The sequence below is a fragment of the Taudactylus pleione genome, unplaced genomic scaffold (assembly GCF_031769625.1).
Source record: "Taudactylus pleione unplaced genomic scaffold, aTauple2 ptg000130l, whole genome shotgun sequence".
Taxonomy (NCBI): domain Eukaryota; kingdom Metazoa; phylum Chordata; class Amphibia; order Anura; family Myobatrachidae; genus Taudactylus; species Taudactylus pleione.
The window spans coordinates 4173334-4200194 of NW_028284532.1; the positions used below are offsets into that span (position 1 = coordinate 4173334).

At 43.1% G+C, this 26861-nt stretch overlaps 1 protein-coding gene across 4 annotated transcripts in view; it reads right to left on the reverse strand.

Moving 5' to 3' along the window:
* Positions 1-8819: 8819 nt before the first annotated feature.
* Positions 8820-26861, reverse strand: part of LOC148523517 (signal transducer and activator of transcription 1-alpha/beta-like) — a 130008-nt gene continuing 111966 nt past the window's right edge. For all 4 annotated transcript variants that reach the window (XM_088473103.1, XM_088473104.1, XM_088473105.1 and 1 more), the window contains 6 exons: positions 23423-23517; positions 20490-20629; positions 19836-20024; positions 15872-15926; positions 13872-14005; positions 8820-12067 (listed from right to left, as the gene is read on the reverse strand). In XM_088473103.1, coding sequence (XP_088329229.1) covers positions 11964-12067; positions 13872-14005; positions 15872-15926; positions 19836-20024; positions 20490-20629; positions 23423-23517 — 717 coding nt within the window. In that variant the 3' untranslated portion in view covers positions 8820-11963. The remainder of the gene's footprint in view (positions 12068-13871; positions 14006-15871; positions 15927-19835; positions 20025-20489; positions 20630-23422; positions 23518-26861) is intronic.

The following is a 26861-nucleotide window of genomic DNA, read 5'->3' on the forward strand; positions in this document are numbered from 1 at the left end:
AGGAAAGGCCAGAGGGCAGTCTTTTTTCATGTTCCAGGGTTCTTCCTCCAAGGGCTCCAAGCCCTGAAGCAAACAACCCTGGGCTGCCAGACATCCCACCACTAAGCCTGCAGCCCGACAGGTTGGGCCACCACCTGCGGAAACCCAGTGTGGGAGGCCAGCTTCTGCTTTTCTTTGAGACCTGGCTGGCGACCACATCAGATGCCTGGGTATAGTAGGTGGTATCTCAGGGCTATGCTCTAACCTTCCGAAGGCATCCTCTGGCCAAGTTTTTTTCCACAGGCCTTCTAGTAGATCCAGGGAAAGCATAAGTTCTGCTGGAGTCCATTCACTCCCTTCTGGCCTCCAAGGTAATTATTCTAGTACCCCAGGCTCAGAGAGTCATGGGCTTCTATGCCAACCTCTTCTTGGTTTAGAAGTCAAACGGGTCCTTTCAGTTTCATGCAGTTTCCCCATGGAATCTCTAAGTTCTATCAATCTAACGCTGGAACCAGGTAATTTCATGGCCTCCCTTGACATTCAGTATGCTTACTTACATGTTCCTATCAAGCTCAGTCACCAGTGTTTCCTCCAATTTGCGGTCCAAGGGGACCATTACCAATTTTGGGCTTTGCAATTTGGTCTTTCCATGCCTTCTTGTGTCTTCACTAAAGTCATGGCAGCTCTTTTTTTCAGCGCAGAGGTATCAGGATTCTCCCTTACCTGGATGAAGACATCCTGACCTAGTTTCCGGATGTCCTCAGGGAACATCTTTATCGGGAGATAGATCTTCTCCAATCTCACAGGTGGATCATCAACTGTACTTCCGGTGAACAATCTTCAGGACTTTCAGAACAAGATGCACAGATTCTCGATAACCACCAAATGTCCATTCACTCCTGCATGCGGATCCTGGGCTCACTTGTCTCCGCCTTCGACATGGTGGAGTATGTCCAGTTTCAGTCCCGGCAGCTTCAGAGGGAAGTTCTAACCCGATGGAATGGATCATATCACCAGATCGAGACATATACCATCATCCTCTCTCAGGAGTCCAGCTCTCCCTCTTCTGGGGGACACCCCTTTTACATTCAGAATTGGGTTCTGCTCATGGATGGTTCAGGGGAGCTGCCTTCCGATCAATATTCTCGAGCGCCAACTTTTGCACCCTGTGTCTAGCGCATCCGCTCCTCCACCATCGTCCGGTCAAGGTTCAGTCAGATAACGCAACCACATTTGCCTTCATCAACCATCAGGGAGGCAGTTGCGGCGCCATGGAAGAGGTGAGTCGCATTCTCAGCTGGGCAGAGCTTCATATTCCAGCTGTCAGCGGAATAATCCAAAGGTAGTTTCACAGTTCTACATCAACCAGGAGATTGCAGCTCCAGCTTTTCAGTCCCCTGGTTCTTTGCCGGAGGCCTTTACAGATGTGGTGAGGGTCTATGTATACCGGATCTATGTATACCGAATTAGTGATATCCATAAGTCCGATTCCCATTTTTGTGCTCTATGGCTTTCACAAATGGGGCTGGCCGGCTACGAAGCAGACCTTGGCCTGCTGGCTCTGTTTGACCATCCACCATGTGCACACAGCAGAAGACCTCCCTGCACCGGCCGTGGTGATGTCTCATTCCACCAGGTTGGTAGGTACTTCTTGGGAAGACGTTTATCCGTTTCTATTCCTTTGTCACCTTCGTCTCCATGGATGGGGCATTTGGGGGGAGAGTTCTTGGCGCAGCTCTGGAGCGTCCCCTCCCTTATGGGAAATGCTTTGGGATGTATTGTTTTTTTTTATTTTTTTCAAATGTTGTCCCTGTGTCCTCCTATGGCAATGAAGAAGAAAAGATGATTTATGTTTTTACCTGGTTAAATCCTTTTCTTCAAGTTCCATAGGGGACACAGGGCGCCCACCCTGATGCACCTGACTTGCAGGGGTGCTTTTTCTGGTTCCCCTGTCCATGTCTTCGGTGTGTTTGGATCTGTGTGTGCCAGTTTTCCTTCTCCTTTCTTGCTAATTTAACTGGCTTGCCTGGGGCAGGGGTACAGGGGAGGAGGCTGGGCTGTCCTGATGTTAAAAAAGTTAATTGTTTGGTGCCCAGTCCTTCTGCACAGCCCTATACCCAGCATTCCTAAGGAACTAGAAGAAAAGAATTTAAATCAGGTAAGAACACATCTCCTTTTTGCATGTCTATATTTTGACCAAATCAAAATGTCGACATATGTAATATAGGTGACTGCACATACTGTAACCAGCAGTCAAAATATAGGCAGGTGTACAGTACATGTAGTAATTTATTTAGCACAACTAAGCAGGGGATTAGTGCTACTGTTCTTGCCATTTATTTAGCGCTATTATGAAGGGTATTACCGGCCACAGCAATTAGTGTATGCTGCTGCGGAACTACATGCCAGCATGCCCTGTTCCAATAGTTTAATTGCAATAACACAGGAGGGTAGAATCATCTGAGTTGCTAACTGCAATCAGTCTGACATGGCTCACTATATGCTGGTCACCACTAGTTTTATTTTTAGATATGTCAATATTTGAACTGTCTATATATTGAATGTCTAAATGATGTACAGTACCTATAGATATTGTGACTAGTTTTTGATTGTCTACATACTGTATAGTCCATGCCAACATTTTGGTTGTCTAAGTATTGTACCTCTGGACATTATGATGTCTATGTTTTGAATGTCTGAATTTTGACCGTCTACGAAATGTAGCCAGCCCCTTTAATAAACAGATTCCCAAATTGGAGATGCTAGGAGGAAAGGGAGATCTCAGAAGCAGAAATACATATTGCTACTCAGTGTTCCATGTAATGGGTTTATTTGTCAGACTGTACTGTTCTCCAAAGTAAAATAACAAACACCTAAACAAAACACTAGAATTTTACTTCACTTAAACACTATTAACAGTTAAGTTAGCATACAAAGAAAAACAAAACTATTCATAGTGTACATATTCATTGAGTGAATAAAGGATTGCAGTGCTTTAAAAAGCCATAGAACAAAACACTTTGAGGCTGTGTTGGGAGTAAAGCAAAGAAAAGCAAGAAACTTTGTATCTGGAACAACCCATGTTATAATGCAAGGGGCGCATACACAATTCTTTACATTCAGCATAAATATTGGCTGCTTTTGCACGTAGCCCACCAATGCTGGACAGACATATTTTTACACTGCAATTTAGATGAGTATGGCCACACACCTCACATCTAACTGCCTGATTCTAAGACGCACCCAAAAGCACAGCAGCGTTTATTGTCGGTCGCCCATCTGCGAGTCTATGCAAATGACCAACAAACTCCTTCCCTTGTGTACATACATCCGTGTGGCCGAATGTGCAAGGACTGAGACGCCTAGGCATGTTGCAATACCGATTTGGGCGTCGTTATATGCTACCATCAGTTGCACCATCTAAACTATCAACGCAGCCGCTTGCATTGATACTCCTATAATACGCCACTGAACAGACCATTTTTACGTGCATTAGTAGCCACCTCCCAATCCCTGCTCAGGAGCGCCCATCACTTTTCCGATACAGTCTGGACCATTGGCAGCAGCACCTTTGTGCGTACACTCTGTGTAACACATATGCTGTAGGGAATTCAGAAATTTTTGTTCATGCGCAGCTGCAAATAATCGCTCAACTATGTGAACATCTGGATTCCGTGCAGATTGTGTGCACCTCTGGATCAGGCCCTACATCTCTCTGCACATATTAAATCCGCCCCACCTGCAGTCTAACATGGTTTTCCCAAGATGCAAAGTTATTTGCCCTTTATGACTTTGCTCCCAACTGAGTACCAGCCCCCATTACCACAATGCTACAATCTGCAAGTCTAATCCACAATGTATCCAAGCTTCTGTGGATCCTACAAAATAGAGCAATATATATTATATTACATCGACACAGTTTATATAATCTATTCAAAGCTAGTAAACAAAACTATTTGGTAAAGGGTTACAAGTTATACAAACCATGTCGACAGCTCACTTACAGCTGCTCACCTTCAGCCTGCTGCAGAGTTGGGAACAATCTATGCTTACAAAATGAGCACATAAAATGAGCATATTTACGCACATATGCTATATGCATGCAGACTTGCATCAGCAGTACATGTGCTCGTATTACACCAGGCACTAGTCACATACGCCCATGTTTTTAACCATTTGTGGGGGTTTTTTTTTGCAAAATTCGCTATTAGGTATTTATAAAACATAAAAATACGCTTTAATACAGTAGATTCAACTGACATGCGTGAAAAGAAATGCACAAAAGCATAATATATACCTGAGCAATGAAGAAATCACATCAGCATCAATGGTGTATTTGCAAACATTCAATCATTATCCAGTATTTGCACCAGCCCCTGACCAACTGCAAATAATACAGCTTTCTCAGGTGTATGTGCGCCTGTGAGAACACAGATTTACCTTTCACTCTCCTTTAAAACACATCACTTTTGTAAAACCAGCCCCAGGCTGGGGCTTCTAGACTAAGACATATTGGTGATCACCCCAATGGTCTCAGTTTAATTGACAGTAGTCTTTATGAAATCTCCCCATTTAACAAGAGTAAAATAAATAAATAAATAAAAACATACAATTTTCAAACAACTTTTTGGAGTAGATTTACTAAAGTGAGTTTTTAGAAGTGGAGTTGTTGCCCATAGCAACCAACCAGATTCTAGCTGTTATCTTATAGAAGAAGCTAGATAAATGTTAAGTAGAACCTGATTGGTCGCTATGGGCAACATCTCCATTTCTAAACACTCTCTCTTTAGTAAATATACCCCTTTGTATCTGAATCACTAAAACCCTCAAACGCCACTCAGTTCTAAAACATTAAAATGTTTCTATATTTTCTACTTTCCAAATCACAGTCCACATGAGAATGTAAACTGCTTTTGATTGGCTGGTAGTGATGTGGAGACCTGGAGATTCCTGTCTTTCATCATGTAGCTCTGGGAATTTGGAACAATGTTGATGGTAGGAATTCTGCACAGAACACTTAGGGGTAAATTTACTAAGATTCGTTTTGGTCCCGATTTTGGCCCGTTTTTAAACACGAAATAGAATCATTTTTTTCACTAAAATTGTTTTGGAATTTACCAAGCACCTAGTTTTGACAGGATCAAGTTGTTTGATGGTGTATTTCAGTGGTTCTCAAACTCGGTCGTCAGGACCCCACATAGTTCACGTTTTCCAGGTCACCCAGCAGGCGCACAGGTGTATTCAATACTCACTGGAACATTTTAAAAGAGCAACAGGTGGAGCTAATTATTTCACTTGTGATTCTGTGAGACCTGGACAACATGCACTGTTTGGGGTCCTGAGGACAGAGGCCCTGATTCAGAGCCGGACGCTCTGACAGAGCGCTCGCTCTGAATCAGGGCCGTCCCTCCTCCTTTTTGGAGCGGTCTCCTGGCGAGCGGCCAAAATGATGGTCGCGATGGTCAAGACCATCGCGACCATCGGGCTTGCGACGAGACCCTGCGGTAGGGTCTCGCTGCCGCAAGCCCTGGAGAGGTCAGTGGGGCCGGCCCCAGACGGTAGGCGTTCCCATGGGAACGCCTCCGTCTGGGCAGCCCCGCCCACCAAAGGGGGCGTGCTGTCAATCACCATCGACAGCACGCCCCCTTTGGTGCGAGACCCATAACGACGGCTTGGCTGACGCTATTCGGGTCTCGCGCATGCGCACGATGGAGCCGCCTCCGTCGTGCGCATGCGCACTTGGGCAACATCGACCCGCTTGCAAGCGCTCAACGCTCGCGAGCGGGTCTGAATCAGGCCCAGAGGTTGAGAACCTGTGGTGTATTTGATCGATCCTGTCTGTGTTGAAGCCATGAGTTTCCTGCCCGACTCTTTCTCCCGAACAAGAAGCCTGCACATGTCAGTGAAATACAGGTGCAGGCAGCTTGTTTTTTTTTTTGTCCTGTTAAGGGTTAATTTTTTATTTTTTTTTAAATTTAAAAAAAAAAGGACGTGGGGTTTCCCACCCAAAAGCATAACCAGCCTCGGACTGGTCAGCCAGTCATGGTTCCGAAAATTACAGGGGAAAAAATGTGTAGGGTTCCCCTGTAATTTAAGAACCAGCACCTGGCTGCAGGTCTAGTCCTGGTTTTAAATATAGACTCAAACCGACCGGGGTGTAATGCCACAGCCAGGAGACCCTATCACCTGGTCTCCATGGCCAAAGCATTATCACTCCAAGCCGGTCAGCCCAAGCCAAAGATCTCAGGGGAGGTGGGGATCCCGCCAAGAAGGGCCCCCCCCCTCTCCCAAAACCCCTGCTTACAGCCAATGAGCGGCCGCTATATGTAAAGCGATCTCTGATTGGCTGGCGGGCCGTGGGATTTCCCGAAGAGGCCCGTCAGCTGGCATTCACGAAGTATTGGTATGTGTGACAATACATACCAATACTTGTCCGTATGACTTTGTTTTATTGCCAATTCCGGGGATGCTATGGAGAGCAGTACGAGGATGGAGAAGAGTATCTGATCTTTGTTCCAGGTACTCCCATTGGATTCTACATGGACAAGGGGACAGATCAGCTGGCAGGAGGTAAGTATGTGTGAGTGAGGTAGGTGATAAAGTTGTACTGTATATGGTGTGTGTGTACGGCCTTTTTTTAACTATTTATTTTACAGTGGGGGTACGGGTGTAGTTCCACAAGTGCCAAAGGGCAGGCATGCTGGCACCTGTAGTTCCACTGTAAATTACAATAGTTTTGGACTATAGACCACATTATTACTCCCGTACCCACAGCCCAGGGGTGCAGGGAAGAGCCCCAGGCTTCAGCCTAAGCCTGGGGACCCCTTCTTGGGGGGGTCCTCACCTCCCCTGAGATCCCCGACTTGGGTTGACCGGCTTGGGGTGTTTATGCTTTGGCCCTGGAGACTCTGTGATAGGGTCTCCTGACTGTGGCAGACACCCTGGTCGATTTGGGTCCGGTGCTGGTTTTAAATATAGAGGGACCCCTACGCATTATTTCCCCCTATATTTAAAACCAGTACTGATCCTGCTGCCAGGTGCTGGTTCCTAAACTACGGGGAAACCCTACACGTTTTGTTCCCCATAATTTTAGGAACCAGGACTGGCTGACCAGTCTGGGGCTGGTTATGTCTTTTGGGGGGGAACCCACGTAATTTTTTTTTTTAAATTAACCCTTAAAAAACAGTTTCCATTATTAAACATACACAAATCACACTGATCTGTGTATGTCTGATGGAAACTCGCAGCTCAGGAGGTGGTGAATTTGTAACTTCTATTGACTCACCGATTTGGTTGCAAAAATGGCCGAATAATAGTAAATTCACGAATTATGCTGACGTGAATGAAAAGTACTTCCGATTTGAGCTGATGGTGTATTAATTTTTAGTTAAAAAAAATGGAGAATTTGCTGTATTAACACGTCCGATTTCACTCCCCCCCAAAAAATCACCCAAGTTTAATAACAGTAAATTCCCAATAAGCAAAAAAGTAATATTTTCACCTGAGATTGCAATGTCGGACCAACACAAATCTTAGTAAATTTACCCCTTAGAGCATAATTCCACCTGTGAAATATGCTAGATTTTGTGAACACACATTGGGACAGATGAAGTTGCATGTAAGTCAGTTTTGTGAATGGATCCTGTGATTTTTAGCGTTGTGCATGCTCCAGAGCTGAGGAGTTTATGCAACTAATCGCAGTCATGGGTGATTCAGAGCCACACACAGCTCTGTCACATTTATTCATTAACATTTACTTATATATAGCACCAGCACATTCCAATGTGCTTTACTATTGCCAACAAAACAGTAATAAAACTAGACTGAGTAATAACAGACAAAGAGGTAAGTCACTTTCGGTTGAGCATAAAGTGGTTGTCTCCCCCCCAATACCCCCCCCCCCCCGCCAGTGTGACAGGCTAGCGTGTGAAAACTGTTCTTTACACAAATCAAGTGTGAAAACTGTTCTTTACATACGCATACTGTTGTGTATAGGATACGGTAAAGTGAATGGCTGGGGGCTGCCTAGGCCCCCAGAAGCTTTGGGGGCTATAACAGTGTGAAATACATTTTAGATGCTTTTTTAGCACTTTTGCCATTAGCTGAGACTACAATGTTAGATCACTTAAAAAAAAAAAAAAAATCTATATCATCAGTGTTATTTTTCTGCCGTGCCTCAGTTTTTTTATGGGGTCCTCGCAAGCTAGTCTATGTCACTTGGATGCCCAATGTTTTTTTGCAACCCCTATGTATTGCCTTCGCTTGATTCTTTCCTTCCCTATATGCTGGTTTCTCTGAAGAAATTGAGCCTCCCTAGGCAGACAGTGAGTGGCTCTCTGTGGGACTTCTGTGCAGGGACATGGTGGAGGTGGAACTAGTTCCACCTACCATTAGAGGTGACGGAACTCAGTTCCACCCCGTTCCTGCCCACTTTAACTCCGTCTTGCACCATGTATAGGGCTGGTGCAAGTGTGGCATGATGGTGATGATGATTTCCACAAGCAGATCCATAGATTATAAGCTTGTGAGCAGGGCCCTCTTCTTTGCCTTTCTGTTATTACCCAGTCTCATTTTATTATTGTTTTATACCGAGAAATCGCATGGATACACCCCCGTGATGCATGGCCATGCCCCTCAGGCAGCGCGGCCACGCTTATTTTGTGTGTGAGCCAAAGGCACGCGCACAGAGTACCACTGACAAATGTATTTTACTTACACCACTCATGATAAAAACAACAACCATAGGGGCAGTGCTGCCAAATGTGAGTAAAACTTTTCTATATGGGCAAATATCGGCCTTTAAGTTGGTGCACGCAATGCGACCGCGACTAACCGGCATGCAACTTTGTATCAGACAACTTTTATTTTGGAGACATTTCTACATGGATAGGACAGCAAACTCTGATAGAATCTGTACACACACACATGGCACAATGTCCGAGAGGAGGTAAAGGCATATCAATTATTTGCTGAGATGTAGTAGAATATAATGCCGTGTACACTTTACACGATGTGTGTACCCGGCCGACGCACAATGCGATGGACAACCTATTGTGTGGCCGTTTTACACTGCACGATGTGGTAAATGACTGCACAATAGGTCTTTCACCAGCCGCCTCCACAAGCATTGGGTCGTTCATCAAACTGACAGATTGAGCAGCATGTAGCCTTGTCCATGTGACCCCGCAGGAACGCCCATAGTGGCTCATAGTGGGTACACCTTGGCCGTTGTTGATGATATGTTGGCCTGATCCGCCGGATCGGGCGACATATCGTCTAGGGTGTACCCAGCTCAAGAGTGAACTATTTGTCTTTAATCTTTGAATAAGTCATCAAGAAATCTCATGTCTGCAGAGGTTTGTAAACAGGTAATAAAAATAACCAAAGACATTATCCAACTGGTGAAAATATATCAGCTTTCCCAGAACCACGTAAAGCAAAGTGTTTACATGAAGATACAAGAATGAATGCTATGAGCATGTGTTTTAAAAACTGACTCTATACAAGTTTAGCAAGGGAAGTAGAGGCCACAAAAATGTTCTGAAACATCATATCCAGCCACCTATTAGACAATCCCTGACTTGAGACATTTTTGTTCCCTGTACGTACAATAAGTTTGTAAACATATCCCAGTAATACTGTGGCAAGGTTAGTGACATACACTGTTTCCACTTCACCTCATTTACAAGGAAAATATACCCTGATCAGGAGCAATGTTTCCATTTATTTATTTTTTATTATTGTTAATATTTTTTACCTCAGATTAGTAGGAAATGTAATCCTGATCAAGATTAAATGATCTTTTTAGCTTTTTTTTCTCTAAACTTCGGTTTATTATCTTTTATGTTATGTATGTACCACAGCATTTAAGTACACATATTTACCAGGAAAGAAAAAAACAGGTTGACACCAAGAAATCTATAATTTAAAAGTGTAAACACTGGTGACTTACCCCGAGTGTTTAGCATGTCTTCTCTTCTGTTTAACTAGGGGAGGTAGGGGGTGTCAGTCCATAGGCGTATTTATAATGTGTGCAGGGTGTGTGGTGCACATGGGCCCCTGGGTCCAGGGAAGCCCCGCACCTCCCACCTTGCACCCATAGTATACTTACCATATGCCGTCAAGCGGGTTCCTCATCCACTGCTGTGCTATCTTCCCAGTGACATCTTCGGGAAGATGACAACGCACAGTAAAAAGCAAGACTCTGAATATCATTGGGAATATGGTGCTGCGGAGGAGGGACACTGTTGCTAGTATAAGGTAATATGCAGGCCTTGGGGGGAGAACTGCTCAGAGGAGGAGACCACCATCTTCGGATGTTGTAACGTCAATGTGTCAGACGCAGGGGAAGGAAGACATAGGTTTGATATCGGTCTATCAAAATAAAGCTGGGGAGGAACTTAAAGTTTAAAAGGCTTGTGTTCCCTATGGGCAGGATGACTGATACTGGGCAAGATGGCCAATCTAATAGAGAGGGGAATTATGCTAGATTAGTGCTAGAGATTGCCAATGGATAATATAACTATTCTTTCAATTATTGTTGCCACCCTGACAATAGGCAGAAGGCTGTATACCTAAAGTATGCTGTAAGCATCATCAGAGAAGTGTCATTGTCACAAGTGGTGTCTCTGTGGGATGCTTAGGGCAGCCAGATTCCACTTCCCAACCAGCCAAACAGAGAAGATAGAAGAAATGTTAAAGTATAGCTCAAGATGAGATTACCTGAGTGTTGGAAGCACAGCTAATGCAGATACAGAAGCATAAGGCAGTGCAGCCCATTAATATTGGGGCATTCCTGACAGTTGTATGACTAGCAGTTTGAAGAAATTGCCCCACGCTGAAGCTAAGCCATCAGCACAAACCTCAGAGCTTCCAGTGGTACTTCACTTTATCCATGTTGATGGAACTCTCCAGAGACGAACTGGCCACGAATGCACAAAGATTCAGTGCTATGCAACTGATAAGAAACATTCTTGTTCCTGACTAACACCATAATACAGCCTAAAAGGGGATGGTGTGTATTCAGAACAGAAAATAAGTGGTCCAGTATGTTCTGAATGTGAATGTGTAAGTAAGTCACCTGTGGCTCCAATGTCCAAAATGACAGAAACCAATGGACTATGGGCCTTATTCTTAGTTGGGATATAGCAAGTAACTGTACCTGGACAAACCATGTAGCAATGCAAGGGTAGCAAATACATACATTTTACTTTGCATGTGGGGTAAATACTGGCTGTCTTTGTATGTAGCCCACAAATGCTGCACAGCTTTATTTGTACACTGCAATTTAGGCTTCAGTTTGGACACCTCCCTCCCACATCTAATCTCTCTGCACATTTTCCATCTGCCCCACCTGCAGTGCAGCATGGTCTTACCACGGTACAGAGTTACTTGCTATAGTTTACTCTGAATCAGGCCCTATATTGTCACGTGTTGGTCTGGTTTACCACTATTACCGGGCAATGAACCCAGCTACTTTGAAGCCTTAATTGTCCTGGGTGGGCGTAATGGTGGACAGGAAAGTAGTGCATGCTGCAGTTGATTCAGGAAGTGATCTTACGCTGATCTCCATCACTGTGTTGCACAAGGCTGCAGCCAAGAGACTACCTACTGTAGGATTTGTGTTCTCTGCACACGTGGAACTACATCTTGGAAGTGTTAGCATCACGCTGTATTCACATACATTTACCTAAGGAAGATGAATTACACCTTTGCTATTTCCCTAAACAAGCTCCTTTCTTCTGCTGACACTTTCTACTTGGCACAATTCACATTCCCATGATATTTTTACATTTTATGTATTCAATCTAAACAAATCTCAATTCATTTTCCCCAAATGATACATTCAGTCTCCAATGGCTGTCTCTGACATCAGACAGGGCAAAAACTTTGTACACATTTCCACAGCCCGGTATATATATAGGAAATGAGAGCAGGAGAACTAGACTTCCATTCAGAAGATAGTAGATCTAGTGTAGAAGGTTTCAGCTGTCAAAAGAATCCAAGGACAGTCCATGATATTCCCCAGAGGGGCTGGAGATGAAAGGATCAATATTTGGATTTATCAGAAGGTTTTCCATATGAATATCTAGATGGAGACAAATGTAAATGAAGCCATAAGTTCCACGCAGAGCGTAATAATGTACATAAATGTAAATAAGGCCATACATAAGTTCCACATACACTAAACAAAACACAAAAGACACACTGTAGTGGCTGATTCTGATTTGGACAGATTGATGTCTGTGTAGAGACACAAATGGCGAGTTTTAGAATAGAGTCCACTCGCAGATGCTAATTTTTGTATATTTGCAAATCTCCATCCTATTCTGAGTCAGACGGAACATAGCCAGAGCTGTCTTTCCATGAAACAGGCGCTGTGGGGCGGGAACTGGGCGATAATGTGATAATACAGAACTGTTCTGACTTGTTTGAGTGTCGTGGAAGTGTAGCTTGAGTTCCGTGCAACTCTGGATCGTGTGTATGGAGAATAGGGGCCTGTGGCATGGGGCTGCTGCAAGTGACTATACTAATAATTGCAGAGGTTGGTGTAAAAACAGTGGGCGGAGCATCTTACTGCTTGTAGACGCACGGATTTTCGCATTAGACTTATAAAATCTCTCTTTAGCATAAGGTAGTAAATCAGGCCTCTGCATTTGATTCAGATCAGCCCCATGATCCTCACTCCATACTAGTCAATATAATTTTTAAGTTAGAAGACTGTACTACCCTGTACCTAGTTCCAGGCTGGCTTCCTCCGTGCTGGAATGTTCTCCTAAAGATACAGAAAGAACAAATATCAAGCTCTCCTTCACTAAGGTCCTCTCTATAAACTCACTGTTCATGCACCATAAATAAAAGACAAATCAGTTTGTACTGCACAAAGGTCTAAGAATAGTCCTTATGATGGAAAGTAGTCTCCTCCAATGCAAGGTGTCCCTCTTATATTTCCAGGGTATACTTCAGCACTTATAAATAAATTAGTGTCACAGCACCTGCAAATGAATCAGAAAAGAGAACATACCATACCATCACATTTATTTGTGGGTCAAACAAGGACATATAAATTAATAAACACATGATTAAAATCATAGGTACCATTACAGACCTTTGGGCACAATGACTCGCATAAGGGTTTGTCCTGCTATCCCTGGAGCAATATCGCCTTCCTTCTGGTAATATCCCAGCGTTCTTTGTGGCAGCAGCTCCTCTGGAATACACCAGTGCGTTTTATCTCTTCAAAGTCTTTTTCAAGGTGCTTGACAAAGACTTTGAAGAGTTGTGCCTTTCTGAAAAGGTCTCTTATGGTACATGGCCACTTTACCTATGATTTTAATCATGTTTATTCTTTTGTATGTCCTTGTTTGATCCACAAATAAATGTGATGGTATTATGGTATGGTATGGTATGTTCCCTTTTCTGATTAATTTGCAGGTGCTGAGACACTAATTTATTTCTAAGTGCTGAAGTATACCCTGGAAATATAAGAGGGATACCTTGCATTGGAGGAGACTACTTTCCTCCATAAGGACTATTCTTGGAACTTCGTGCACCATAAATAAAAGAATCCGTTCGTACTGCACAAACAGTGAGTTTATAGACTGTACCTTAGTAGAGGAGCGCTTGATACATGTTCTTTCTGTATCTTTCAGTGATTGGTGATTATCACATTTTTCAAGCTGCACCTTCCAGTGTGGATCGCAGAGGACTTACTATTTGGTTTGGAAAGTTCTCCTGTCTGAAGGTGGAAGGAAGCTCAGGAGAGATCACAGCACAGTAGGGAACCTGGTGATCGCCATCTTTATCATTATTTTAATTGCAGAAATCCTTTACCTATTGCTTTATGATCTATATTACTGTTTTATTGGCATTCAGAACTTGGACCAACTCACTATTTAGGAGCTCTCTATCTGCAAGATTATCCTGAAGAACGTCAGGGTCATATTCAGATAAATCCTGGTCAGACAGATCTGGGTAATACAGGGGTGTTCCTGAGGATATACTAAGCTGGCAGTCATCCACACTCCTGCAATTAAAAATAAAAGAGATACACTATTAAAATAAAGAAAAAAATATTACATAACCTGTATCATATAATAGAGAGGCTTATGGCAAATGTGTTAATATTAATCTAAAAGTTAACCATATATTACTGTTAATATTTTGAATATATAATAAACATACTATAAAAACATCTCATTTAATCATCATCATTGATTATTTCTATGGCACCACAGATTATGTAGTGCCTGACATGGTCAGAAGTAATCACTCACAATGTCCCTGTCCACTGGAGCTTACAGACAACACACACTAGGATCCAATTAACTTAGCAGACTGGGCGGAATTAAATTCTCTCCAGCCCCTATCGCGCCCGACGGAGCTATTCTATTCTTGCTCCTGTCGGGCGCGATCAGCTGCCAAGCGCTACATTTCAGCTCGCAGCCCCTGGGGGATGAGAGCTGAAATGTGCGAAAAGTGACATGTTTGGGCACCCAAACATCACTTTTCGCGATCGCGCCCAGCACTTTGGTCAGGTTTAGCTGCTTTAAGCGGCTAAACCTGACCCCTATGGGCGCGATCAGCATGAAATTCTGGCACAATTGAATAGTGGTCCACGATCTCCTGTCACTTTAGACGGGAGATGCGGGCCGCGAAATCAATTGAATTCCGCTCTTTGTGTTTGGACTTTGTGGGAGGAAACTGGAGTACCTAGATGAAACAGGTTGAGTACATACAAACTCAACACATACAGTAGATTAATGAGAATCAAACACAGGGCCACAACATGGTGAGGCAATACTAACCACTGCATCACCATGCTACCAATTAACGTGATGCAGCTTCTTGAGGCCAACTGCAAAAAATCATGGAAGGCCAGCAGAAAAGTAATTTTACTCTGATGTCATAAACCAATTTATGTGAGGTCATCTGTGGATTAGAGTGACAAGATGTTTTGTTCACACATCAACACATCACTTATTTTAGGGAATGATCCACATATGGCTGTAGGCTCTACTTTGAGGAGATGTTTTTATATTTGCTGACAAGCAGGACATCCATGCAGGTGAATGTCACAAATGCCATGGAGGCATGTGCCATTGTACAGTATTTTATGTATAGCAAAGACATAAGTTACAATTGAAGATAAATGTATGGCACTTTTATATTTTCATAAATATTTTTATTATGATACAAAGCCATCACTCTGAAGGGAAGTGCTGAATAATTATTCTACTTTAGTTGCATGCAAGTCTGTTTTGCAGATGGATTGTGTGATTTTACACACTGAACATATGTCCAAACTGAGCATACTCAACTATGAGCAAATATGGGCGTTCCGGAGCATCACCACGTGATGTGGGTTTGAGCATACACAGAGATCCATCGTCTGATGTTGTGCGCACCAGTAATAGGGCAGGTGCAAATGAACGCTGATAGTGATGATGCTAGTATCACATGGGGATGGATGGGGCAGTGCAGACACGTAGAGGCAAAGATACACATTTATTTCTGGTCACGTAATGCGTCCACACTTGCGGCCAACTTGAGTGCGAAATGGGACTCGGGCCCAAAACCAAATAAAGATGTGTGCATAGTGTCCTATTGGATCTTTGTCGTTGATGCGGCAAATCGCACCAAGTATACTGTGAATCGCACGCCCGTGACTGGCTACGCGTCCAGGGACTGCATGTTGCGAATACTGCCACAGCCCAGCGTACCATGGCGCAGGGCATGTCGCATGGCGCAATGCGTGTGCATGTTTGCAGTCAAAGTGGCAAAGATGGAAGAGGGCACATCTGTAAGTCGAGAGCCTTCTTCGGCATTTAATAACTGTAAAAGGCAAACTTGTTACATGTTCAGACAATGCTTTTCTTATTGGTTATCTTACCTTTCAGAAACCATAATCAATCTGCGCTTCATATACTTTTGATACTCCAAAGTCACTGAAAAAAAACAGGTGACATCATTAATATCTTCCCCAAGTCTATAAGATGTCTTAGATGCAGTTAGTTATTTTTTCATTTAATAGAAATTGCACAGACAGAAACTAGAGCTAAATAAAATATTAAATGACATTAAAATACAAAAAATGTCTGTACTTCAGTTGTTTGCAGAACAGATCTAGAGCTTCCAGAAGCCAATGCAGAGGTTTCATGTTTTGCTTTGTTGTAAGGAAGTCTCAATGCAAAAGGTACAAAGTCCAAGCTGAAGCTTTACGGTTTGTACTCAATAATATATGTAGTAAGTGCTTAAATCTCCTATAATCATTATATATCAAATAGATATGAGATAAACAGAAAAAAAGTGCTCTCCCCAGGCTTTTATTACACCACAAGGACAGGAGTTGTGATCAACGTTTCGGTCCTAAGTTGGACCTTTATCAAGGTATACAGCAATTCAGAATCACATAGACATGTGTCACAGTAATAGTCCTTACCTGAACCTTCCTAAATACTGATAGCAATCAAATGAAAAACATGTTTTGCAAATTGCAAACCAGTAACATACATGAAGTGAGGTCACACCCTATTTCAAGTATCATTCAGGAAGTGAGATCACATCCTGTTTCAAGTGTCAACATAGATCACAATAATAATGTATCAATAAATAGGCATAACATGATTATAAGGAGGATCCATGGCTCAAAAATCAAGCATAAAATCCAGACAAATGACATACGGCGGTGTAGTGAAGCAATAGACGGGCACGATATTTCCGTGTGACGCAAGTGGCGTGCCACGCAAACTGGAAGTTACCGTCACTTTAGCTGAACATTCACAACATATTAAAATCGGCAAAGGAAAAAATGAGAGTTATGGTAAAACTTACCTTTGTTAACTCTTTCTTCGAAGTCCATAGGGTCCACAGGGATACCTTGGGGTTTAGGTGGAGGTTAGGACCAGACACCAGACAGTGAAAGCTTTTGACTCCCAGGATGCAGTGGTCCTTTCCCCTATACCCAACCCCCAAGCCAGAGGCCCTTTAGTTAGTTAGCAAGCCAGTGGCAGGAAGAGGACTGGAGAGAAAGAAGTGGTACACAGAAGAAACACACTCTCACACAAGGGAGATGGAGACTGGTGACCAGAAACACCAACCCAGAGAAGCCAGGGGCGCCAGGGCGGGCACTCTGTGGACCCTATGCACTTCAATGAGAGAGAGTTAACAAAGGTAAGTTTTACCGTAACTCTCATTTTCTTCTTCAGGGTCCATAGGGATCAACAGAGATACCTTGGGAATGTCCCAAAGCAGTATTCAACGGCGGGGACGCTCTTGAGCTGACAAGAGTATCCGGTGCCCAAATGAAGCATCCTGAGAGGCGAATGTATCAAAAAGGCATAGAACCTCAAATGTGTGTACAGAAGACCACGTGGCCGTCTTACAAAGCTGTTCAGCTGAGGCGCCACGGCGAGCTGCCCACGAAGGTCCCACAGAGCAAGTGGAATTAGCAGTAACGGTAGCCGGCACAGGGAGACCCGTCTGCAAGTAAGCTTGTGAGATATCCATGTGAATCCAACTGGCCAGGGTCTGTTTGTTATCTGGCCAGCCCTTCTTGTGGAATCCATAGAGGACAGAATCTGTTTTCCTAAAAGAACAGATACGGTCCACGTAGATCCTGAGGGCACAGACCACATCCAAGGAAGCCTTACCAGCCGAAAGGCTGGGTGAACAGAAGGGTAGGACTACGATTTCCTCATTGATATGGAATTGAGAGACCACCTTGGGAAGAAAACCACGGCGAGTACGAAGAACCACCCTATTTGGATGAAAAATCAGAAATGGGGAGCGGCATGACAGTGCCCCCAAGTCTGACACCCTACGGGCAGAGCCAATAGCCATAATAAAGATAGTCTTCGCTGTTAACCATTTGAGATTCACGGATTCCAAGGGTTCAAACGGAGTGCCCTGCAGGCCTGAAAAACCACAGACAAATCCCAAGGAGCCACAGGAGGGACTAAGGGAGGTTGAATGCAGAGAGCACCCTGTACAAAAGGTGTGAACATCTGGTAGCGTAGCAATTTCGCGTTGGAACCAGATAGACAAAGCAGAGACATGAACTTTAAGTGAGGCCAGGCGAAGTCCAAGGTCCAGTCCAGCTTGAAGGAAGGCAAGGACTCTAGAGACCCTAAAAATATGTGGGTCATAACTTCTGGCATTACACCACTGGAAGTATGTATGCCACACTCTGTGATAGATGTGGGCAGAAGCCGGTATACGCGCCTTGAGCATAGTCTGTACTACTACTGGAGAAAATCCCTTAGATCTTAAGAGGGATGTCTCAAGAGCCACGCCGTCAAAGACAGTCGACCCAAGTCCGGGTTAGACAAGGACCCGGAGATAACAGATCCGGCCGTAGATGCAGAAGAGGAGAAGCATCAATGGAGAGGCTCTGAAGGTCTGAGTATTTATGTCGTCTGGGCCACGCTGGAGCCACCAGAAGAACAGTGCCTCCGTCTTGTTTGAACTTTTGAAAGACTCGAGAAAGGAGGGAGACCGGAGGAAACAGGTACACCAACCGAAAGGTCCACTTTATGGACAATGCGTCTACGAAGGCTGCCGCGGCATCCCTTGTTCTTGACCCGTACACAGTCAGCTTCTGATTGTGACGAGAGGCCATGAGGTCCACCTCTGGTAGGCCCCACTTGTCAACAAGGAGTCGAAACACTTCTGGGTGGAGAGACCATTCCCCAGCCTATACATAGGGATGGCTGAGGAAGTCCGCTTCCCAATTCAGAACTCCAGGAATGAACATTGCTGAGATTGCCAGAAGGTGTTTTTCTGCCTATGTGAGAATGTGAGCCACTTCTTATATGGCTGCCTGTCTTCGAGTGCCTCCTTGGTGATTGAGGTAGGCTACTGCCATGGCGTTGTCAGACTGTACCTGTACAGGTCTTCCCTTAAGAATATGTTGCACCAGAGTGAGGGCTTTGTATACTACCTGAAGTTCTAACACGTTGATTGGTAGAGCGGTCTCGACTAGTGTCCAGCGGCCCTGGAAGGAGTGCGGCCCAGTCACCGCGCCCCAACCCCAGAGATTGACATCTGTTGTCAGCATCGTCCCCTGGTTAGGCAAGACATCAGTAACCACCATGAGAAGGACAGACAAACCTTTGGAGAGAGAACCACTATCGCCGCGGCTCTCATAAAGCGGGACTTTGGTGCAAGAATAAATGATTGGCACCCAGCATGCCTGTGGTTGTTTGTTGTCACCCCAGGGTCAAAATAGAGTAGGCTGCGGCTATTTATTGCATAAACCTCTAACTTGGAAGCAATGCAGACCAATAAACGTCACTTGTCTTTGTCACTTAGGGGCTGAATAAATTCAAAGCAATGGCCGCCATGTGCCGTGCCATGTGCTGTTCTGGAACTGTACATCGCAGCCAGCTGCATTGCTACTTTTTGTCCCATCCCATAGATGTGTGCAAAAAACAGTAGGGATGTTGGAGTAGTATTATGTAGGACATGTGAGCAGCAAACACCACAGTGATATTTGTCGGCACATAATGCTGAAATGAATTGGCCCCATAGTTATTAAGCCAATGAGCTAAATGTAATAGGCTGCTAGCCGTTGCCGCTGCAGGAATACATGTAAGTATGCCCGTATTTTTAAAGCAGAAAGCATGTTAAAGGATAAACCAAGCTAGTTTATATTTTAAAATGCTTGCTACTTTAAAAATATGGGCATTCTCGCATGTATTCCTGCAGCAGCGGCGCCGGCTCGCAGCCTATTACATTTAGCCCAATATGTGCTAAACAGTCAAAAGGTTTTTACACAGCACAAGCTGGATTCCTTGGTGCCACAAGGTTTTAACACAAACTACAGTCCCACAACTAAAACAAGTAAATGGACTCACTTTCACTTGTCTGCTCATAGTATGGCCCAAATGCCTCATCCTTGGGGATTTTGGGGTATAGAAATTTAAGCGGGTTCTCTGGGATGTTTTGCTCAGCCAAAAGTTGGTAGTTCCGGATGATCTCAGTAAGGGGGATATTTGATAACTCCTTCTTTGTGTATGGCTGCACAGAGCGGATGGTATAGGTTCCTATAAGATGACAAAGCAGATGTTGGGTTGCTATATTACATGTGTAGTAGGTAGTACATTGAATATTTTTGATTACTAAAATGCCACCAATTTAATATAAAACCGGTCTGAAAGAGGTTGATTCAGACTTGTGATTATATAAAACTGTCAAATGTGTTCGCAATTAGTACTAACTGGAATATGATCAAGGAGGAGCCAAAAATGAGACACTTTTTGATATTACTTGCATTGTGGCTGGACCAAGATGCAATATATAGCACCTATCCTTGTGTATTACTGCCTATTTCCCTATAGATTGTAAGCTTGCGAGCAGGGCCTTCCTACCTATATATCTGTCTGTTATTACCCAGTTTTGTTCTATCAATGTTGACAATTGTAAAGCGCAACGGAATATGCTGCGCTATATAAGAAACTGTTAATAAATAAATAAATATTACTTGACTACGGTAATGTGGTATCGCATACCGTCAGGCTGATGATCCACCCATGAACATGTGATCCCTCCATCACGAATACTTTCACTGAAACGGAGCAGGAAAGTGCCCTGTTGCATGGTCTTCATAAGAGTGTCCTCCCTACTGCGACTCACAAATCCCATCACATAGCTGTGAGAATGACAAACACAAAAGGAAGCAGAAATAACTATTTGCATTGGAAGCTGACAGAAATATTTTCTACTGGAGATTGACTCAATAAGATCTATTACATTTGTAGCGTGGACCAAGGGCACCTTACAGTATAGAGAACTGAATAATGTAACGCATAGAAATAAATTAAGCTCAGATGTAAACAAGGTGTGCCCAAAGCAGATAGAACATGAAGGGCACTTATGTTAATTTAGTATTGGGGATAGTATCCATGGCAGGGCATCGTGCAGGCGTTGTTTTTAAACAGAAAAGGTTTTGTAATTTTTTTTTTTGTATTAGCACATACAGACGTGTCCTCCTACATCTGTCCTCAATACGCCAAGCAGCGCAACATGCCTGGCATGAGTAAGCTGCCAGGTCTCGTGCAACGCTGCTAGCGTCGGGCATCTTTTTTTGCTGATAATGTATCTAAGGGCTGTATTCAATTAACGGTGAAATCGGGCGATTTCACTGTTGCCAAAGAACAGGTGCAAATGGTAGGGGTGAAAAAAAACAGGCGAAAAGTTTGCACCATCTGAGACCAGGTGAAAAAAAAAAGCAAAATCCCTATTTCTGACAAAAAAATTTGGTTTTATTTCAGAACCCTTTCGATAATCCCCCAATGATAAATTACCCTAACATTTTTTTTTAAAGTTGTGTAATTTGGAAAATTTTTGGTGAAAAAAAAAAAAACATTGAAAAAGGGTTTAGCGTGTTGGGTCTGGTATTGCGGGAGGCGATATGGATGCGTCAAGAGTTTCAAACATTGCACGTGGTTTATTAATGATTTTTAAAACTACACTTTTACGACACAAAAATATACTTGCAGCCGTTTTAACATACCCCGAATTTACGTGGAACAGTATTTAAAAAACTGCTTTCTTTACTTTTTTTAAAATTTTTTCATACATGCAAATTACCACCAACCGACACAATTTAAGTAGCCTAAATATTTTTATTACGGCCAATAATACACTTTTAAATCAATTTCCAATGTACGTCATCCATTTTTTTTCTGTACAGACGCAATTTTCTGGTTGGCCTGACATTTTTGCCTATTTTCTGACAAAAAACTGACGTTTTATCCATTTTTTTCCCGAAAAATCGTATAATTCTGCACCTAATTGAATTCGGCCCTTAGTCACAATGTGATGTGACCGAGAAACACCAGGAGACTGTGCTGATTAATTTGATATGTGACACTCGTGTATCTGTGTACGTGTGGGTCTGTAATCAAAACTTGGTGTGGAAAAAAGCTGCAGCATCGTGGCACTTTGTGCTGATTCAGAGACTCAGTCGCACACAGATATAAGTGTCGCATATCAAATTAATCAGCACAGTCTCCTGGTGTTTCATAGTCACATCACATTGCGAATAAAAGACACTTTTTGGGCAAAAAGGATGCGAAAGACACCCGGCGCTAGCAGAGACTCACGGGACCTGATGCTGGCTATCATTGTCCCATGGACAATTCCCTCCATCTCTATCATGAAAGTCTACGGGGGTATTCAATTAGCCCCAAAGCCGGCAGTTATCAGGGACTTTTTCTTTCCAACTGCCTGAGACAGATGAAAAAAAATCCCTGACAAGCAGCCCCGTTTCTGCGATTGTGGCCGCAAAAACACATAGGTCCATGAGCTTATCACGGATCCTATATGTATTTGCCCAAAAACAAAACAGGATCTAATTGAATTGCCGAAAGGCAAAAAAATTTGGTAAGTCCCGTTTTATTTTATTTGGGCTAATTGAATTCCCCCCTAACTCTTTCAGATATGGCATAAGCCTCTCTGTGTCCTCTTCTCACACAGACACTCAGTTTTGGTGATCAGACTCTTCTAGCAAATGCACAGTTGAGGAATTTTCTCTCCATTTCTCTATGGGGAACATAATAGTGCTATGGTGATTATTAAAACGTCTCGCCATCTATTCATATAGTTTAACAGCTTAGTATTTTTTAACAACCATTTCTTGGATTTGCTTTTATTTTTTATCTGAATGATAAAGCTCTAATTTGGAAATGTACTAATTGTGCATTACACAGGCACATCTTTATTGCGCATACAACTGAAACATTTATTGCTTAGCAGTGAACTGACAAATTTAACAGGTGTTCAAACCTGGGAAGGGGTGATATGGAAAAACCAGAGTACTAGTGAGATATTCAAATATCTAGTAATAATCCTAATCTATATAATAGGTAAAAAATCCAGTATCTGAAGTTTATAAGCCTCTAATCAGAGAAAATGTATTAACTCAGGTGGAGGTGCACCCAAGAGAGTATAAATTCAATGAATACACAGAAGAATAAAAAAAGGAACTCTCATCTTTTTAATAGAAAATAAAACTTTGCTTTTAATATGGATTAAAAATAAAAAGTAATGGCATAAACGGACATACACATATAGATTAAGACAAAAAAGTATATCATATAAGTATGTATGCAGGCAAAATATTAGTACAATAGCAAGAAATATGGAGTTTTTTATAGTGAGAATCCACAATTATGTAAGCAGCAATTGCGTAATTTCTGCTTACATAATTGTGAATTCTCACTATAAATCTTTTTCAAATTTAACAGGTGATAATTATTAAAATGAGATATTAAGATCTTCTTTAATCAGAATAATTATGTAAATATTTTATCATAATACGCAGTATTTGCCAACTTAATTTTGATTATTTTAATGTCCCCCTCTCCTTTTTCCATCTGTATCCTCCATCAAGTTTAATAAAGAAAATGATAAAGAATGAAAGAAATCCCAGTGTACCTACCCATCGTTCCAGATGTTTTCCAGGTGTGTTTTTACAAGGACCACAATTGCATCAAACCATACCCAAAAGGTGAATGGAACCCTGGACATGTTTTCCTGTTAAAATGGACATAAGAGGTTGAACCTTCAAAACATGTAAAATGTGTGTAACCTTGTTTATATGTACACATACACAAACACATTTTACCAGCAGACAGCCTATAACAGATATTCAGGCAACACACACAGTTATTGTGGGAAGAATGAATATACATATACAGAGGTGTCCTTATGGGTATGGATTAACAGATAGACAGTAAAAAGGTAGACAATGTCTAGATAGAAACCAGATGTTAGACAGTCAAAAGGTCGACTTGGACAAAAGGTTGACACACCAAATGGTCGACATGGAAATGGTTGACACAAAAATGGTCGACGCATGATTTTTTGTTACTTTTTAGCCCTAATCTTCACCCTAACCCTCCCCTTGGTGCCTCACCCTAACCCTACCTCTTTTTTGCCTGTCGGGGTAGGTGCAGGACCCTAACCGTCCTTTCTAGTGCTTAACCCTAACCCTCCGGTAAATGCCTAACCCTAACCATCATGGTAAGTGCCTAACCCTAAAAAAAAAAAAAAAAATCATGTGTCGACCAATTTTTTTTGTTCGACATTTTGACCCCGTCGACTTTCTTACATGTCGACCGTTTGTCCCAGTCGACCTACTTACCATCTAACATCTGGTGTCTATCTATAGTTCGGCACCCTGTCCTCATACATCTAGCCTATTTGCGCGTTAAACAGCCTTTCTAGTCGCGCCATGCCATGGCTCTACTCTGTAGTGCAGAGCATTTTTGTGTGTGACTTACTACCTTCAAATGCGTCTTAGTCACACAATGATGCAAATAGGATGCACAAGCAGGTTCTGCTGATTAAAATGATAGGCAGCATGCCTAAAAAGTAAATTAATTCCTCATTCATCCTATCTGGTAGATACTAATAAACCTTGTGGTGTAGAGAGCACAGTCCTGGAGCAGGAACTGCTGCAAACTAAAACTTGTCTGATAATTCCAAAAGAAAAAAACCTGGCACTATAGTGCAAGTGTATATACAAAACAATCTTAAAAAATATGAATATAAAGCTGCTAGTTCTAGTGGATTAGTAAAGTCCACATGTGTACTCAAAGATAAAAGGAAAAACAACAAATGTAGAACAGCAGCAAATAAACTAAAGGCGCTAAAAATGGCCAAAATTACAGCGCCTCAGCAGCTTCTTAAATTAAACCTGTGTGGTTTAAATACAAAAACTGACAACAATAAAGAAGATAAAGTAGCGCTTGAAAGCTCCAGAAAAAATAGTTATGTCAGGAGTGTCAATTAAAGGAATTTAATAAAATATACAATTAAAAGGACAAACATATCATACTTATTTATCCTTTAAATATAATACCATATTAATCCTAAGCGGTACACAGAGATATATTGGGGAAAAAACAGTCCTCTATTTGCCTTCTGCTGCTATATAGGAGATACGTTTATTGCCAAATGTATCTAGGTAGGATTATTGATACTTTCCAAATGAGAATGAAACTGCTAATATTGATACAATGTATTTAGTGATATAACACAATCTCTGATGCTGGTGGTAAGTGTAGTTCCTTAAATAGTTCCTTAATGCGAACCATTGAGCAGTTGGCAGGGGCGCCGAGAAGGGGGGGGGGGGCGGAATTTAATCAGGCACGGGCTTGTTGGAGGGGCCCGAAGAGGGTCCGGATATGACACCGCCCCCCCTCCCTCTTACCTGTCAGCAGCCCAGCACACGCTGCTATGTGCTGGGATTCAGTGGGAGACCAGGGAGACAGCTCGCTGCTGCCGAGCAGCAGCAGAGTGATCCAACTGATCGCACCCCCCTGTATTCGCACTGGGCTGAGGAGCTCAGAGAGCCCCCCTCCCCATCGCAACGAAAAAGGAGAGTTATGGTAAAATTTACCTTTGTTAACTCTTTCTTCGAAGTCCATAGGGTCCACAGGGAGACATTGGGTTATAGGTGGGACCTGGAGGACCAGACACCAACAGCAAAGCTCTTCAATCCCAGGATGCTCCGGTCTTTCCCCCTATACCCCGCCCACAGCCTGAGGGCAACTTAGTTTTGTTAACAAACCCAAGGCAAGAGCAGGGAGAAGGAAGACTGGTACACTGAAGAATCACACACTCACACAGAGAAGGAAACAAGTGACCAAGGGAAGAAACACATAGAAGCCAGGTGCGTCACGGCGGATGCCCTGTGGACCCTATGGACTTCGAAGAAAGAAAGCTAACAAAAGGTAAATTTACCATTACTCTCCTTTTCTTCAGGATCCATAGGGCTCCACAAGGAGACATTGGGGGATGTCCCAAAGCAGTTGTTCAATGGTGGGAACACTCCTAAGCTGATAAGAGAACCCTACGCCCGAAGGAAGCATCCTGAGAGGCAAATGTATCAAAGGCATAAAACCTAAGAAAGATGTGGACAGAAGACCATGTGGCCGCCTTGCATAGCTGTTCAGCTGAGGCACTACATTGTGCTGCCCACGAGGGACCCACGGAGCATGTAGAATGAGCAGATACTGTAGCCATGTACAGGAAAGGCCAGTCTGCGTGTAAGCCTGTGAGATAGTAATGCAAATCCATCTGGCCAGAGTCTGTTTGTTAGCTGGCCATCCCTTCTTGTGGAAACCATATAGGACAAAGAGGGAGTCTAATTTCCTGATGGAAATAGTATGGTCCACGTAGATCTTCAGAGAATAGACCACATCCAAAGAGGCCTCATCTGCCGAGAGGTCTGGTGATTTAAAGGCCAGAACCACAATTTCATCATTCAGGTGGAAGCGAGAAACCACCTTGGGAAGGAAGCCTAGGCGTGTTCGAAGAAGAGCCCTATCCTTATGAAATATTAAAAAGGGGGAGTGACATTAAAGCGCCCCTAAATCAGATACCCTACGGGCAGATGCTATAGGCAGAAGAAACAGAGTCATCACAGTGAGCAATTTGACATCCACTGATTCCAGGGGTTCGAATGGAGGTTCCTGAAGTGCTTGGAGCGCCACTGACAAATCCCATGGAGCCACAGGAGGGACAAAGGAAGGTTGAATACGTAGACCACCTTGCATGAAGGTGTGAACATCTGGAATAGGAGCAATTCTGCGCTGAAACCAGATAGACAAAGCAGAGACCTGCACTTTGAAAGATACTTGGTGGAGGCCTAGATCCAGTCCAGCCTGAAGAAAGGCAAGAATTCTAGAAAGTTTAAAGACTTTAGGGTCATAGTTTCTTGGAGCACATCATTGGAAATATGTATGCCATATTCTGTGATAAATTCTTTCTGAGGCCGGGTTACGTGCTCTGAGCATGGTCTGGACCACAGAGCTGGAAAATCCCTTAGTCGTTAGGAGGGATGTCTCAAGAGCCAAGCTGTTAAAGACAGA